Source organism: Morchella sextelata (genome assembly GCF_020137385.1).
Source record: "Morchella sextelata strain SCLS chromosome Unknown scls_27, whole genome shotgun sequence".
Taxonomy (NCBI): Eukaryota; Fungi; Ascomycota; class Pezizomycetes; order Pezizales; family Morchellaceae; genus Morchella; species Morchella sextelata.
In genome coordinates this window covers 496,397-512,294 of record NW_025408642.1, presented here as the reverse complement: position 1 = coordinate 512,294, position 15,898 = coordinate 496,397, and the positions used below count along the sequence as shown (strand labels likewise).

Genomic DNA, 15,898 nt, shown 5'->3' with positions numbered 1-15,898 from the left:
TTCATTCATAGGGTTTGAGGAGGCACGCGAGCCGGACCCTCCATACAAGCAAGAACTTGGACAGGGAAGAAGAAGGGAATAGGGGGCAGCTGCGAGGACAAGGAAAACCCAGAGTTTATCACAGAAAGCATAATATTTTCTCATATGGCCACCGCGTACCGCTTCCCAACGTTTGTATTAGGCGTTGTGGTCGTCGGATACCTAGCTACATTTGTCTTCTTCGCTATCCTTCGGATCCTCACAGGAGTTTCAATTCAACGAGTGGGATACTTCGCATTTAAGCGGATCAGCTACGAACCCGTCAACGGTGTCAAGATCGAGGTCCGGAAGCTTGGACTGTTACTACATAGACCGACGTTTACGCAACCAACATGGATTTCTATCGTCGTATCGGATTCATCGTTGTCAGTGGATTTCAAGAAGATAGAAGAGGGGGAGGATAACGAATCAGATGAGTCTGAAAGTCAGTCTCGCAACAGAAGGGGGAGAAAAGATACTCTACGGAGGGAAAGCGGGGCGGCTTCCGGGGTTCCGACACAGAAGAATAGGAGCGAGATCCGTGGAGGAACATCAAAGCTGAAGGAGAAGCTGAAAAAGCTTCATAAACATCTTAAATGGGTTCAAATGGTAGACATCATATTCACAAATACAACCGTGAATGTTCATGATGTGGGGAGCATCCAGATTAGCAGCATGACGACAATGCTGGATACTCGGCAGAAAATCGATCGGAATCGGATGTTTGACCATTGTCAAGATCTTAAAGAGAACCAGAAGCCCATCGAATGGATGTTTACTGCCAAGAGCATGTTGTTTTTCCACCAAAAGCAGAAGGATCCTGTTGAGCTTATGGATCACTGTATGTTCAATGTCTACGGTGTTCTGGAGGAGGGGGCAGATGTAATCATGGATGCTGCAATTTCTATCAAATTTGGGAAAATCAGTCTTCCATTTGATCAGATCCTTGAATGTCGTGAAAAGCTTCAACAAATAAGGCGGCCCAAATGCAAGAAATCGGCAAAGGCAAAATCCCCGGGGGTGCCCTTGGGCACACTCATGGAAGAGTTAGCGTCACCAGAAAGTCAATCGGAAAAGTTCGTGGAAGCGGTGGATGAATCAAAGAAGTTCTTGCAATCTTTACTGGTAGGGTTAAAGGAAGTCCAGTTCGCTATTGGATATCTTATCATTTCGAAAGCTGTTACTAGGGTTCAGCCTTCTGGAAAACCTCTACAAGTTGTAGTAAGTATGAAAGAGCTGGGAATGGATATTCACCGCTTAGATCAAAAGTCACCTGCACATCGCATGTATGATATTCACCCCAGACTAAATATTGTAATTTGCTAAATAATCGTCTCCAGGTATTTCTCTCCGGAGGACATTGCCCATCAAGCTCTCTTGGCCGCAATTTCCCTTTCAGTCAGTGTTGACGATGGCATTCGACAAGACAAGATTCTTTACATTCCGATGGTCACCGTGACTACCAAGACTACACTTCCCTCAAAATTTATTCAAATGAGCAAGAAATCGATCGAATCTGATTTAAATGCCAACATGCTTTTCGCCAACATGGTTATTACATCACCTTCAATAGATCTTGAGCCCAGACACTTGCCCATATTATTAGCCTTCACGCAGACAAAACCTCGTAAATCCTCTTCCGGTGCTCCCGGAAAGCCTTCTTTTATTTCAAATCTACTACCGAAAGCAAGCATTAATTTCTCGGTCCACGAGCCTGTAATTCGGATATCCGTGTTTCCGACAGACTCAGAACGGAAAGCAGCTGGCAATACGGATTTACTTATTTCTAGCATGTCTTCTATCTCCGCCGTCGCAGATTCGTCATACGAAGCCGAGGGCGAAAAACATTACTCCCTTAACGGCTCCTTTCGGATTACATCTCATCATCTTTATTATCAAGGATTTTCCGGGGAGAAGCATGATCTTTTGCAAACCGATGCACTTGACATTAGAGTACTTGCAAACGCATTCCCTGAAATCCAAGTTACTGCGCATGCATATCTCGAAACTTTCTCACTTCGTCTTGTACGTCCAGAAATTGTCCAGGGGATCAAGCAAATGGTTGGACAATTCCACCGGAATGTCAAGCCTGATAAACTCCATAGGTCACGAACGTCCGATGTTCCGAACTTCCTTCGCCGTCTTCCTGCTTGGATCGAGCATTTTAAGCTAGAGGGTAAAGATTTTAGTATGGAGATTGCAGGTATAGATGAGGAGATATCTGGGTTCACACGTGGGGCTGCGCTGCAACTAGATTCGTGGTCAGTAGAGTATAGAGGCCGAAAAGTCGATGACCGATATCGACCTCCGCCTCGAAGAAGGATCACTTCAAGGATCCTCACACCGGATGATACTCGAGGATCTAAGATGCCATCCGTGGCGGCTTTGAAGAATCCTACAGATGGAAGGAAGCTGACCTTCAACACCAAGGGATTAGAAGGATTTATGGTGGATTCCGAGGATTCGTGGGAGCAAGTTCCCTTTCTGAACATTCCCGCATTTGATATCTCGTTTTCGACTTCTACGGATAGTGAGGGGCCAACACTGCACATCAGTTCGCATGCAAAATCGTTTTTCTTCAATTACTCATTATATCGACATTATGCTGTTCTCGTTGCCATGAAGGTCCTCAAGGAGGCATTCGGGGGGAGTGTAAGGCCAGAAGAGGGCGCAAACAGATCTACGAAATTTTCGGATAACTTCGGTGCGCCACTTGGAGGAATGGAAATAGATGACAGCCCACTCTCGGACTCTTTTGAACACATAAATTTGGAACTTAAGATTTCCCATGTTCGCATCAAGGCAAGCATGCCCGATGACCCACCAATGATGCTGGACATGTTCGGTCTTGATGCTCGGCGCCATAAGTGGAGCCCCCCATTGCTTAAAGCAAAACACGTGAGGCTATATGCAGAATCGCCGAATGTGAAGGGGACTTGGACTAGGCTTGTCAGCTTGCGACACCTTCAAGTTCACTTGCGTCAAGCGATTAGAAAAAGTGGCGAGGATGTAATGGAGCAAAAGTCGATTGATATCTCCGCTGATGCAATCCGACTGGCGATTCCCCATCAACTCATCCTGTATGAGGTGACCGATAATATTATCAACACTGCAAAGGCAAGCCAACAAATGCATCACCGTTTTAAAACGGGCACAAACGATTATATTCTCGGTAAGGGGGCCGTAAAAGCCAGCAAGGTTCCTAAAATATCGCTACGAACCAAGGCACTGCTTCTTGAGCTTGAGGATGATCCATTCGAAACACAACTGGGAATCATCTACCGTCTAGGTTTATCAGAACAGAAGAAGAGACTTGCCAGAGAGGCTGCATTTGATGCGAAGGTAAAAAAGATGAAGGAAAGTGAAAGAAGGCGATCATGGGAGACATCTAGAAATATTCAGATACCACCTAAGACTGCCAACGGAGGATCTTCAATGTTTAGAGGGCGAAGCAAAACTTGGAAACCAGATACAAATGTACGCACCGAGTCACCTGATGCCCCTAGACCAAAGTCGTCTCATCGTGGTAGAACAACGCCGTTTAGTTTTGAAGCCCATTCAGGTCCATCTGATGAAGTTCGAGTCTCCATCGAAGACGCCTGGGAAAGACTACAGGAGCACAATTCAACTGCCTGGATTAAGCGGATGAGGTGGGCTCAGGATTATCACAGCTCCAAGACTAGGGAATCTAGAGAAGCGTTTTATGGACGTGATGAAATTCCCGTTGATATTGACGATAGCGAGATTGTTCTTGGACTTCCTATGCGACCTGCACTTATGGCTGGATTCCTCAGCGATGTTGAATTGGTTATTGATAAACCCAGTTTCGCAATGGAGGAACTACCAAAATTTATGCACCGAGTTGGAAAGGGTCTGCCGGAAAATACACAGTTTGCATTGCTGGTACCCATAAGCATCAAGCTTGATTTCAGCGAGGCAAGAGTTCTTCTGAGGGATTACCCACTGCCCCTTCTCCACGTTCCTCGTGTCAAAGCATCTCAGTCCGCTCGCCTACCGGCTTGGTCTCTCAAATCAGATTTTGTGATCGGGGAGGAGCTGAGTGGTTCTGAGTCGATGCGACATTGTCAGGTAAATATCATTCCACCTTCAACTGGATCTGGAATATCAGAAGGCGGCTTTGCTATCGACGTGAGACGCACGGTTGCTGCAGTAAAGAGCTATTCAGATTTCGATATTTCAATCAATACTCCTTATGCAACAAGGGCTACATGGTGCACTTCTTACCAGCCTGCAATTCAAGACATGATGATGGTTTTTGAGACATTTACGAAGCCGCATTTCGATCCAAGCGAGAGGACCGGGTTCTGGGATAAGATCAGGCTAGTTTTGCATTCGCATATGAGTGTGTCATGGAAAGGGGACGGCGATGTTCAGGTTACGTTGAAAGGTAGGCTCAATCCTTTTTTGTACTTATGAATCGTGATGCTCATCAAGCTTTCAGGTTCCCGCGATCCATATGAGATTGTTGGTGATGGTGCTGGTTTTGTTATGTGCTGGAGAGGAGATGTACGTTGCGAAATTGGTAGATCTGAGGATCCACGGGAATTCTTGATAGTCGACAGCGAAGAGTACCTACTAGCTGTTCCAGACTTTACAAATCAAGTACGAAATGAGTTCGACACTTTAGCTCCTGTCGATAACAAAAGCGTTCATAGCCTAAGCACCTTTGAAAGCACGGCAATGTTCAAGAAAGTCATAATGAAGCTTTCGGGTAAAGTGCGGTGGATGCTTGGGCTTATGTTTGAGCAGGAGTTCAAGGGAGCGGATGGCTTGATAAAGAGGTCTTTTGAGTTTAAGCCTCATTATGATATTTCACTCAAGACCCCCCAATATGCCGAAGCCCCACCTGGAGAAGTGTACGATGCTTTTCGGGGATTCCGAAGTCAACATATCCATATGTCCCTATCGATCCTGTCCCCGCTCACTCATGATTGGTCATCTGCCAATACAAAGCCATCGACGAGCTATAATACCATTCATCTAACCCCGAGGTTTTTTACTCATTTCTTCTCCTGGTGGGGACTTTTCTCCGGTGTTATGTCCCTTCCCATTCGCCAGGGACCTCTATGGCCTGGTGTGGAGAAGTCGAGTAAGAAATTTGGGAGACATCTTGCCACTATAAAATACAAGCTTTGCTTATCTCCCCTCTTTATCAGCCATATATACAAACATAACGATAAAGATGAAGCCGGGCATGATGTTGTTGCGGCTACTGGTCTAAAGGCCAAGCTTGATAGCTTCATGGTTGATATTCATCAGAGACGGGAGGATATCGGTCAAAGCACCACTATGAGGATTAACCAAGCTGAGCTAGATTTTCATTCCGCTGATATTAGGGCTGTATCAGCAGTCATTATCGGAGCGACGGCGGCCGAGTTGATGGACCAAGCAGCTGCAGCTGAGGTCCCTTTAAACCTCGCAGAAAGCACTATCAGGTATTCGGGTGACATGTCGCAATTCACAATTCCAGATGGTGATTATTCTTGGATTGATATGGACGATTTTGTCGAGCTTGATTGGGTATTACCTAGTAACAAGACGCCAAAGACAAAGATCATGCCGCTGGCCTACACTCCGAGATTCACATATTTCAGGCAAACAGATCATGGTGACCCCGATTCACGTTCTGGAAACGAGTGTGTTAGCCCCTTCGGGCATGAACCCACGCATGATTGCCTCATGTCGGAAAATAATGGTAAGTGTAGATTATATGCTGGAAGTAAATATCGGCTAACCGAGCGAATAGATCCTCGCGAGATTCAATGTGGTCTTGTACAAGCACGCCTAGAGAAGGTGAATCAACAAATCCACAAAAACAAGGAGGCCTTAGATTCTCTCGCCCAATCAATGAAGCTAAATCCTGATGATACGACTCTTAAGCAAGACGTAAGTTGGTCCGGACTCCTGATTCAGCATCATATAATTAACTCTGCCACTACAGTCTGAGAAACTCATCGAACAGAGTTCGATCTTATTTAATAAACTCAACTTTCTTCAGACAATGTTGCGACGCATGTCTAGCAAGCTTGACAATGGTGGTATTGAAACCCCTGACCTAGACGGTACCGAAGGATCTGATACAGATTCTGAAATGCTTGGGATGGAAAATTCCCCCTTTGATTACATCAGTGATTTTGACAATCGTTTCATTGTCCACAATATGCAGGCAAAATGGAACAACTCACTGAGGAATATCATTCTAAAGTATATTCACCAGGTCAGCCAGAGGCGTGGTTTTGTGTACTACATGTCCCGGCGAGCAGTCAAATTTATTCTGGATATAGTCGAAGAACAGAAGGGGACAGGCAAAGAGACGTCGTCTGGATCCACTACTGGAGAATATACCGGCACAGGACCTTCCTCCACGCCTGGTACCCAAAGCGATGATGAACTTGACGCTCGAATAAAAGAGCTTCTGAATAGCGAAGAGAAATTTGTTGTCGCTGACGAGAAGCCCAGTGGCGGGAGAGGTATGGATCAGGCCGCAGCAAAGGTCCATAGAGAAGACTTGACGGGAGATGTTGCCGAGGAGTACGTACCGCAGAACAGCTATCATGTCCGTCTCATAGCACCTCAAATTCAGATGCAAAGTGAGAAGAACAAGGGCGCTGCTGTACTTGTCGCCGCCCAAGGAATGCAGCTGAAAGTTGTGTCTATTATGGATAAATATAGGATTGGGGATGATGTTAGCGGCCTGGTGCAGCGCCGATTCGCACTGAATCTTGAAAATACACAGTTCTTTGTATCACAGCGGCAAGACTTCGCGCCGCATTCGATGTCACTTCATTCGGCTAATCGATATGGCGCTCCTTCTGGCTCTTCATGGCCACCTTGGGTACCACTGGAGAGTATGTTTGATTTCCGCAATTTGCCCGTTGGGTTTTCGCGTGTTGTTGAAAGGACTTCTGCAACTTTGAGATACGATAAATACAACTCGCTTCGTTTGAAATATAGCGACCAAGTAAGCGACCTGGAGACTGGAAATTTGAATACCAGGGGTGGACCTATCGACGAGGAGCGTCGGATTGATCACGTATGGGTGGACTTTCCCAGGGTTGAAGCAGCATGCGATTCAGCCCAGTACTTTGCTATGTATATCATCGTTCTTGATCTTCTGTTATACTCCGAGCCTTTGGAGAAGCTTCGTAGCGAGAAGCTTGAGAAGATTATGCTCGCTTCTGACTTCAGTGACTTGACGGGGGCTCCGGAAATGGTGGAAAGTTTGCAAACCAGAATACACCAATTAGAGGACATCAAGACTTATTTCGAAATCAACTCTCGAAACTTAGATCTCGAGGGTTGGGAAGGACGAGTTTCGGTTGACGAGGACCTTGCAAGTTGTGAGGAAGAGTTATTCTTTATGATGAAGGCTATCACCACTGCTCAACGAAAGTACGACGATCGGTCATCTCAAGCCACCGGAATCCTCCGGTGGTATCTATCAGCTTCGGAGATTGTCTGGCGCCTTCTTCGCGAAAAACAGGACCCCCTTATGGATATCCGTCTTCAGAACGCCGGTTATGAGCGCATGGACAATAACGATGGCTCCAATTTCAACACCGTGGAAGTGGAGATGATGAGAGGATACAATCTCCTTCCAAATGCCGTCTACCCTGTGATGATTGCCCCCTTCTTCGATCAAATGCGAACGATGACAGAGATAAGACAGACCAAAATCCTTCGCGTATATTGGCACATGTTGGAGGCAATTGCTGGTATACCGGTGATGGATCATTTCGAGGTGAATCTCTTCCCGCTTAAGATCCAGCTTGAGCGCGAGATTGGGGATAAGATCTTTGAATATATCTTCCCGGGGGTTGGTACTGGTGCCTTTGGAGATGGTGGATTTTCACCGTTCCTGGTCCACTCAATGAAACCTATTCCCGATGGATCAGGATCAGATGATAGCGATAACGAGATGGAGAACGACTCCCACACGATGGATGATAGCTCGTCGACAAAGAGTGATGGTACCTCACCAGTTGATCTGAGATTGAAGCCAACTATGTCACTTGATAATAAACCAGAGCTAGTTAGACCAGCTTCCGCGGGATCGCTAAAACCTAGGTCAAATAGCTTCAAAGCGTCAAGTGGTGGTAGTATATTTCGCGGATTCAAACCATCGCGAACTCTCACTCATAAAACTTCCAACGAAGCCATCTCTGTCAAGTCTAGAAAGTCTTTGGAAGGTCCTGTACCTACTATGCCTCCACTCGACAAGAACAGCAAGAAATTGCAAATTTTCCACAGGTCTACAAATGACCGGGGCGAAAAACGATCTGATGAACTTTCCCAGATGATGTCAAGAGCGTCAAATTTCATGACATTGGCTTACATCAAGATTCCTAGTGTCGTTTTATGTCTGAGTTATAAGGTGTGTTGCTTATCGTTTTCTTGGAACGGATCGGAAATTGACAAATTTTATAGGGTCGAGACCAAAGTAACATTGAAGATGTGCATGAATTTGTATTCCGTATGCCCATGCTTGAATATCGGAATAAAACCTGGTCCAACCTTGACCTGGCCATGCGGTTGAAGAAGGATATTATCCGGGCACTCATTTCTCATACTGGAGCTATACTTCAAAATAAGCTCACTCATCATAGGCCAAGCAAGCCTGCACCAAATTTACACAGGATGATGGCGAACAACGGTTCACTGGGAACATCGGCCACTTTCTACAATCCGGAGGGTGACGACTCGCGTGACTTTACAATGTCTCACCGTGACACCTCGACTGCTAGACCAAGCACATCTTATAGCTTCCTCAAACCGCCATCTATCATGAGACCAGGAACCGCGATGTCTTCAATGTCGTCTATGTCAATTAAAACCATGAGTACCATGGGTTCCGCTGGCAGTGCTAATACGGCGGAATTCTACACACCACCCACAGGTGCTACTCCCCTGGACATGCAGGATGGGCCGGATGATGATAAAGTGAGTCCTTTGATTCAGCCTCTTCAGCGTGGCTACAGATATTGACGTGAAATTATAGAAAAACATCTTTAATAATTCGCTGGGTCGGCACCTTTCGAACCTGGCAGCATTGTCTAGACAGAAAGATGGAATTGCTGGTGATTCCGAGGAAAGTATCAAGAAAAAGGGTATGATGCTTCTTGGGAGGTTTGGCGGTAGTGGGCCGTCGTAGGGTATTTAGCAGCCTCCCTTCGCTTTATTTATTTTCATTTGTCCTATAACGGTGTTTTGTTTTATGACATGGGGTATTATTTATTATAGATACAGTCATTAGAAGGGGTGTGTTTTTATCAGCATTTTCTCTATTTATTGTAATGGACGATTCTTTTTTTTCTTTTTTCTTTTTTTGATCTACATAAAGCAGCTCGGGGGAGAAGGGTTTTATTCTGCTTATCATTCTTAAAAAGCTCTTGTAATAAGTTTAAAAATATGTACAATACGGTGACATAACTCATTGGATTGGCGCCAAAATCAACCAAAATACACCAAAATTTGCCCACAATGCAATCACGCCCAAATTTCTCGTAAGCTCAATGTCTTATAAGTAGCCCATACTATGAATTTCATTCTTGAGTGACAATTATCAAAGGAGCCACATGGCTCAGATTGAGAGTGAATTGTATATAAGCCCTACACAAATTCGAGGTCTTGGCAGGAATCTCAAAATTACTCGCTCAAAGGCTCCAAAGTTGTTGTATTATACAAGGCATCATAAACATTAGTGGTGTTAGGAAGAAAGGGGGGGTTTGAAAACCGCCATTTTTGTTTGTGTTTTGTGCTCAATCCGATCAATTGAATATGTCTCAACTCATGTTCTTTGTTTCCCCGCCTACGTATTCGAGCGATAGATTTTGTCCTGCCATGGCTGCACCGTGCGCTAGTGATATTCTCACCATTCGATAATGAGATCAATTGCAAGGTCCATTTATCTATCTAGTCTTGTATGTGAGATGAGGGGTAGACCGTCGATATCGATCTCATCTAGCTTACCTTGCCCCGTCCAGAGATAGCCTTGGAAAAATTGAGTGAGTAGCGGTGGGCCAAGACCATAGCTAAATAGAAGCCTTTGAAGCAAGAAAAAAGAAAAAAAAAACTTCAACTGCTTGCTGATCTCTCGCCCAAGGAGCTCACTGATGACCACGGACGTCCTTTGATATACTCGCATATATATGCTTACTGCTGGCAGGTTTCTTCAAGCTAGTCTCGAGGGAGGCCAGTGATACTTACCGTCGAACTAGAGCTGCGTCTCGTCTCGTCTCATGATGAACACTATCGGCTGCCCCCCCCCCCCCCCCCCAAAAAAAAAAAGCAATGAATGTAGTCGGATTAATCATTGACCGCTCCTAACCCTAACCCCAACAAGATGTGGAGTTTAGTTCCTTGGCACCATTGCTTGTTACTTGTTACTTACAAACTCTCCGAACGCTTGATATTCCATACGTTACCCGGATGTGGAATGTACGTTCTGGATAGATTATTATTAGAAACCGGTGTACGTTCCCTAGTGGCAGGGGTTTTATTTCGTTTCAGGGATGGAGTGGTGAAGCGAGAAGCGGGTTCAGGGATTGCATGCAGGTGCGTGTCTGAGGAATTGTTGTGCTGCGGCGCGGGTTTGTCTCGAATTTCGCATTTGGGGAACGGTGCGACGTTAATTGCAGAGGTATGTTATCTGGAGGTAGGGTACATAAAGTCGCGTCAGCTGCAGGTCGCTCTTCGAATCTCTTGTTTTTGGTAGGGGTGGGGGAGATGATGATGACTTTGATCACTGCATGGGATGGGCGGGCGGTTGTTTCTGGACGCTTGAATCTAACTTGAGAAGGCAGATAGATGGTGGGAATCTGACGGCTCGGAGCGCATGGGAAACTAGATCTCGACTATTCCATTAATATAATTATATAAGCTAAGGCATACTTATATATTACAGAGCTGTTTTCGTATCGAAATCCGTCAATCAAATTACAAGCCCTTGACACCGACTAAACCAATAATTACGTATACAACGTTATGAACTACTTTGAATAATCTACAATATTATCCACAAATCCAAACGCATAATGGTATTCGTATCTGCTATCTATTGCATATATAACCAGCCAATATATGTTTCCCTCTAATGTAGAAGCTATTATGTACTTACCCAATCGCACCCTCCCCATGCGGAAAGCATGAAGAATGCCCCCCTGTAGATATAGAGTGCCTACACTCCTACGATATCTATACTTAGATAACGACTGCCTTATGTGGGCAATTGGTCCCAGCGTACAAGGGTCATGGTGATCCCCAGCGACTATCGTATCAATCACCCCCCCATGTAGAAACATAGGCGATGTAGACCTGGCACAAGTACCGAGACATGGGTTTTCGATAGGTGGGGGTATGTAAGGCCCCGTATTACTTCTGCTGCGATTGGGGCTTCGTGGTTTTCTGGGGAGTTTGCTTTTTTGCTTTGCTGTTCTTGTTAGTATCCTGGTTCTTGTTCCTGTTATAATTCTTATTCTGTTCTTGTTAGTATTCCTGTCAGTACTCTTGTCAGTACTCTTGTCAGTTCTGTTTTCAGTATTCTGGTGCTTCATTTTCACCAAAATGCCCCAGAAACCCTGGAGAAGCGGGCAACCTTCAATATCACTACTATTCCTCTCCGCCCACCAACATCCAATGCCTCCAAACTTCTTCCGGGGCGCTCTATGCCTCCTCATAACCATCCTCCATATACACGCCGCCGCCGCCCAAACGCCGCCGGATGCCAACGGCGCCTCATACTGTAGCCTCAGTGTCCTCAGCAGTAAGTCACCCAAAGCCCTCCCTACACAGAAACTAACAAATATCCATTAGTGACCACGACCCCCACCACGCTCTACATCCTCGGTGGCTCACAGTCATGGGCCTCGGACATGGTAGCATGGAACGGGCCAAGTATATACACTGCGCTCCCTCATTGAACCCGCCTGCAAGTCCTAACAAGGGAAATTGTAGATAACGTCCTCCGCACCGTCGACATTAGCTCCTCATTTCGGATCGCAGACGGGAATGTCAGTAGCTATGCAAAGACAACCACCCTGCCGCTCGAGGTCCCGCGCCTGTCGCGCCCGCTGTGGTGGCCGACGGAGGCCGAGGAGATCATGATGGCACTCGGCAAGCCTGAGCCTGGGAACCGCACGCTGTGGGGTGATCAGGGGTGGCGAGCGTGGAGAAAAGGTGGTGGTATAGTGTGGATGGTGGGGCGTGGCGGGAGGATAGTGCGGACATGGCGTTTGGGTTCTCGATGGGGGCGCCGGTGTCGAGTGAGGCGAATACGTGGATTCCGGAAAGACAGAAGGGATATCAGTTGGGTGGGAGGACATATTCGGTAGATGATCAGGGAGCGGTGGCCGAGGGCGTGGAGACTGGGGCGTTGTGGGTGTTTGATAGGGCTGGGGATGCATGGAGCAAGGAGGATACGCCGTTTGGGGTGATAGGGTCCGCGGGGACGGGGTTGCCTTGGGTGGGCGTTGGAGACGATCAGTTGATCATGAGGTTTGGAGGTGTGGTGAATAGGACCTGGGTAAGTGCTCTGCTCTCACTTCATGATGGCCGAATGATTAATGGGTTGCGGAATAGGCGTCCATGCTCGAGATTGACATATACAGCGCCAAGCTGTCAAAATGGTACAAGCAATCCCTCCCCACAGACGCCGCACACCCACCCCCGCGCACAGAGTTCTGCACCGTCACCGTCAGCGCTGCCGACAACTCCAGCCACCAGATCCTGATGCTCGGCGGCGTCGAGGCCAACGCTACAGGCGACGGCACCGGCGACACCGTCACCTCAATCTGGGCACTCACGCTCCCGTCGTTTGACTGGGTTCTCCTACCATCGACTGTTCTCAACGAGGACGCGGACCCAGGGGGCAGGATATCTCCAAAATGTGAGGTAATTGGTGAGAGATATGTGTTTCAGTTTGGCGGCAGGAAGGCCATCAGTTACGACTTTCCGACGTGCGATGTGAATGCGAGTGCGGCCTTTTTGTGGGATATGAATACGGGCGCATGGACTGATACGTTCTTGGTCGATAATGGCGCGTATGAGGTTAGCAGTGAGGTGCGTGCGGTGATTGGCGGGAGGTATGTTTCCCTGTAATCAAACTCCTGATGGAAACCCTGCTTACACTGCTCGATAGCGCCAATGGCAATGCAACAAAACTAGCACCCGATAACGGGTTCACCGACAAAGCGCTGGGCTCGATATTCGCAGTTACGGCCGGCTCCGGCTCCGGCTCCACCGGCAGCTCCACCGGCAGCCCCAATTCCTCCAGCACGCCAACAACCTCACCCGAACCCACTGCAGCCTCCACCAGCTCCAACCACGGCGCCATCATCGGCGGGGCTGTCGGGGGGACCCTGGCCTTTCTCGCCCTATCCGGCATAGGAATATTGCTCTTCCGGCGGCGCCGCCAGCAGGGCCAGCAGCCCGAAAGTACTCTCGAATCCAAGGACTTTATCGGCCTCAACAGCCCAGCGTCGCCAGACGAACATTACCACCCGCGCGAGCTGGAAGTCGATGCGAATTCGCGGTGGGAGATGATGTGCAACGCGAATGCGTCGCCGGTAGAGATGCCGGCGCGGGAGTCGGTGATGGAGATGCCGGCGGGTTATGGTCAGGAGAAGCAGGTGCCGCTGGAGGTTCGGAGGAAGAAGGTTCCGGGGCGGTAGGTGGTGGTGCCTGGGTTGTTGAGTTGTTTGTTCCCTTGGGATTGTATATATGGGACGAATACGTGTAATATATGGAGCGACGGCATGCCTGGTGGTGCTGCAATAATAAATTATTTGATGTGGTTGTGGTAGAGGCGAATTTCGATTGGTCGGTGAGTAAGTGGGCGGGCTTGGCATAGTTACTGTTATGGGAAGGCTTTGGGGGCGAGTGATATGCCATGAACATCTGTATCCCGTGAGTGTCGGGCCGGAGAATGCCGAGCTACCTTGAGAGCCGAAGATTAACCAAAGCCACCAAAAACAAATCCGCGTTCAATACCACTCTCATCAAAGCTATCTAGCAAAGGACAGAAAAGTTTACCAAGCTGTTCGGCCGGTATCGATAAAAAAGACAAGTATGTGTCAGGAAGCGTGAAAAGTCAAGAGTGTCAGACTAAAATCTGTTTAATTCATTCTTATAAGCACGCCGTAAATCGCAGATCGTAAATCTTCTTCAATCCGTCTAACATATCTCAGTCTCAAACTCACGCAACCTCATGTGGCATATCTCAGTCCCGAACTCAAACAGAATCCGCCTCGATCAATGCGCGCAAAACAACCAGTCCATAAGCCACATACAAATCCCAGGTCCTAGAAAGCCTCTCTCCATCCACCACCGGCACCAAACGTTCTCTACTCCTCAAGAACGGCTCCGCCGTGACTCTCTCACCATACTGCTCAATATTCACCAAAAACACCCGATGGAACTGAAATTCTGGTTTCAGCGCCACTAGATGCCAACCCTCAACTCGGAAGCCGAAGTCTCCATGTCTTGTCTCAACAGGGGGGCTACTATCGGGCACCAAGTACCCTTCATGAAATACTTCCGCGCGACACATATGACACGGGAATGATAGCCGGAGCGTGTTAGAAGGGTCCATACCTTGCGAGCTGTCCCTAGAGAGTATACTCCACCAATAGCTGTCGTTGCAATCGCCACAGAGGGCGTGCGTGCATTCGCGGAATTGGATGCTGATGGGTTTGTCGTGGCAGATGCCGCATCTGATATCCTCATGTACCTCTTCTTCTTCTTCTGGCGTTAGTTCTTCTGCTGTAGCTACTTCTTCTTGCACATGCCGAACCCTCCGCCATTCCCCTCCATCATTCTCAGCAGTTCCTGAGATCTGTGGCATGCGCACCGTATCTGTATCCCTACTATCCAAGCGATTAAAAATCTGCAAATATGCAGCGAGGGACGCGAGAGGAGGCATCTCTTCCGAAAGGAAGCCGAAAGACCTAGGAGGCACCCGGTCCGCAATTCTAGGGTCATCGAGAGAGAACCAATCCACGGGGATGGTGCCGGGTGGGGCAGCGGGGCTGCAGCAGATGAGAAACTGGTGTGTCCAGGTGTCCCAAAGAAAGGCGAATCTGCGGATATTGCGGTCAGTCATAGTAGTCATATTTGATATGAGCTGGATTTTAATTTGGTTTAACAGGGTTTGAAGTTGAGGGATAGGTGTGGGAATGTTTGGTTAGTTCTAAGTGTGGATGTGAGTGATAATTTCCATTGCAGAGCGGAACTAATGTCTATATATACAGTTATGGTATCTCAAACACTCAATATTGAGTGCATGGGATTTTCAAGTGATGGGGAGAATCTTTTGTTGAACTGAAGCCTACCAATCAAGGAGGGTCCAAATCGATCAAATATATTTCAAGATCCTCTTGGGAAAACGTTTGGACGGGCTGGATCAAGTAACGCAATTCATGCGGATGAAATTGTGGAGCGGGTTCGGGGATATTTGGTCGTTTCGCCGACTGGTGGAACATGTTGATTTGATCATTGACGTGTGGTGATATAAATGTGCGAATGGAAACAACTAAAACACCAGAGCTAGAGGCTGCCTTTCTTGCTGTGCAATAGCTTTACAACTTAATCATCGATAATCACTTGGATAACACTGAAAGATTGATAGATTTCTCGACTATCAGTTGTGTATTTTTATCACTAGTCGCACGCAAAATAAGCGTTGCGTTTGAATCGCAAACAGCCACATCTTTGTATGGGGTCCCATATATACAGAAATCTCAGGCACCAATCGGTAGGACAATTGCAACCATTTCTTTTGGTGCGGGAGGAGTATCCCGTGTGGTTTTTTGTAATCCTGGGCCTGCGATATCTTTGGTCCAATTCCAATATTTGCAGATAATTG

At 47.3% G+C, this 15,898-nt stretch overlaps 3 protein-coding genes across 3 annotated transcripts; 2 read left to right on the top strand and 1 right to left on the bottom strand.

The window, feature by feature from the left end:
• Positions 1-144: 144 nt before the first annotated feature.
• H6S33_008689 (uncharacterized protein) lies at positions 145-9,190 on the top strand (the record flags this gene model as incomplete). The annotated part of the gene is made up of 9 exons (XM_044840032.1): positions 145-1,143; positions 1,206-1,239; positions 1,280-1,304; positions 1,359-4,426; positions 4,481-5,734; positions 5,786-5,925; positions 5,981-8,413; positions 8,467-8,979; positions 9,038-9,190. The coding sequence occupies 9 exons, from the start codon at positions 145-147 to the stop codon at positions 9,188-9,190; spliced, it is 8,619 nt and encodes a 2,872-aa protein (XP_044687803.1).
• A 2,411-nt stretch (positions 9,191-11,601) lies between these two features.
• On the top strand, positions 11,602-13,706 carry H6S33_008688 (uncharacterized protein; the record flags this gene model as incomplete). The annotated part of the gene is made up of 6 exons (XM_044840031.1): positions 11,602-11,800; positions 11,851-11,931; positions 11,992-12,178; positions 12,226-12,559; positions 12,616-13,118; positions 13,175-13,706. 6 exons carry the CDS (start codon positions 11,602-11,604, stop codon positions 13,704-13,706), a joined length of 1,836 nt encoding a protein of 611 aa, XP_044687802.1.
• A 560-nt stretch (positions 13,707-14,266) lies between these two features.
• H6S33_008687 (uncharacterized protein) lies at positions 14,267-15,145 on the bottom strand (the record flags this gene model as incomplete). Its single annotated transcript, XM_044840030.1, has 1 exon — positions 14,267-15,145. The coding sequence occupies one exon, from the start codon at positions 15,143-15,145 to the stop codon at positions 14,267-14,269; it is 879 nt and encodes a 292-aa protein (XP_044687801.1).
• Positions 15,146-15,898: the final 753 nt, after the last annotated feature.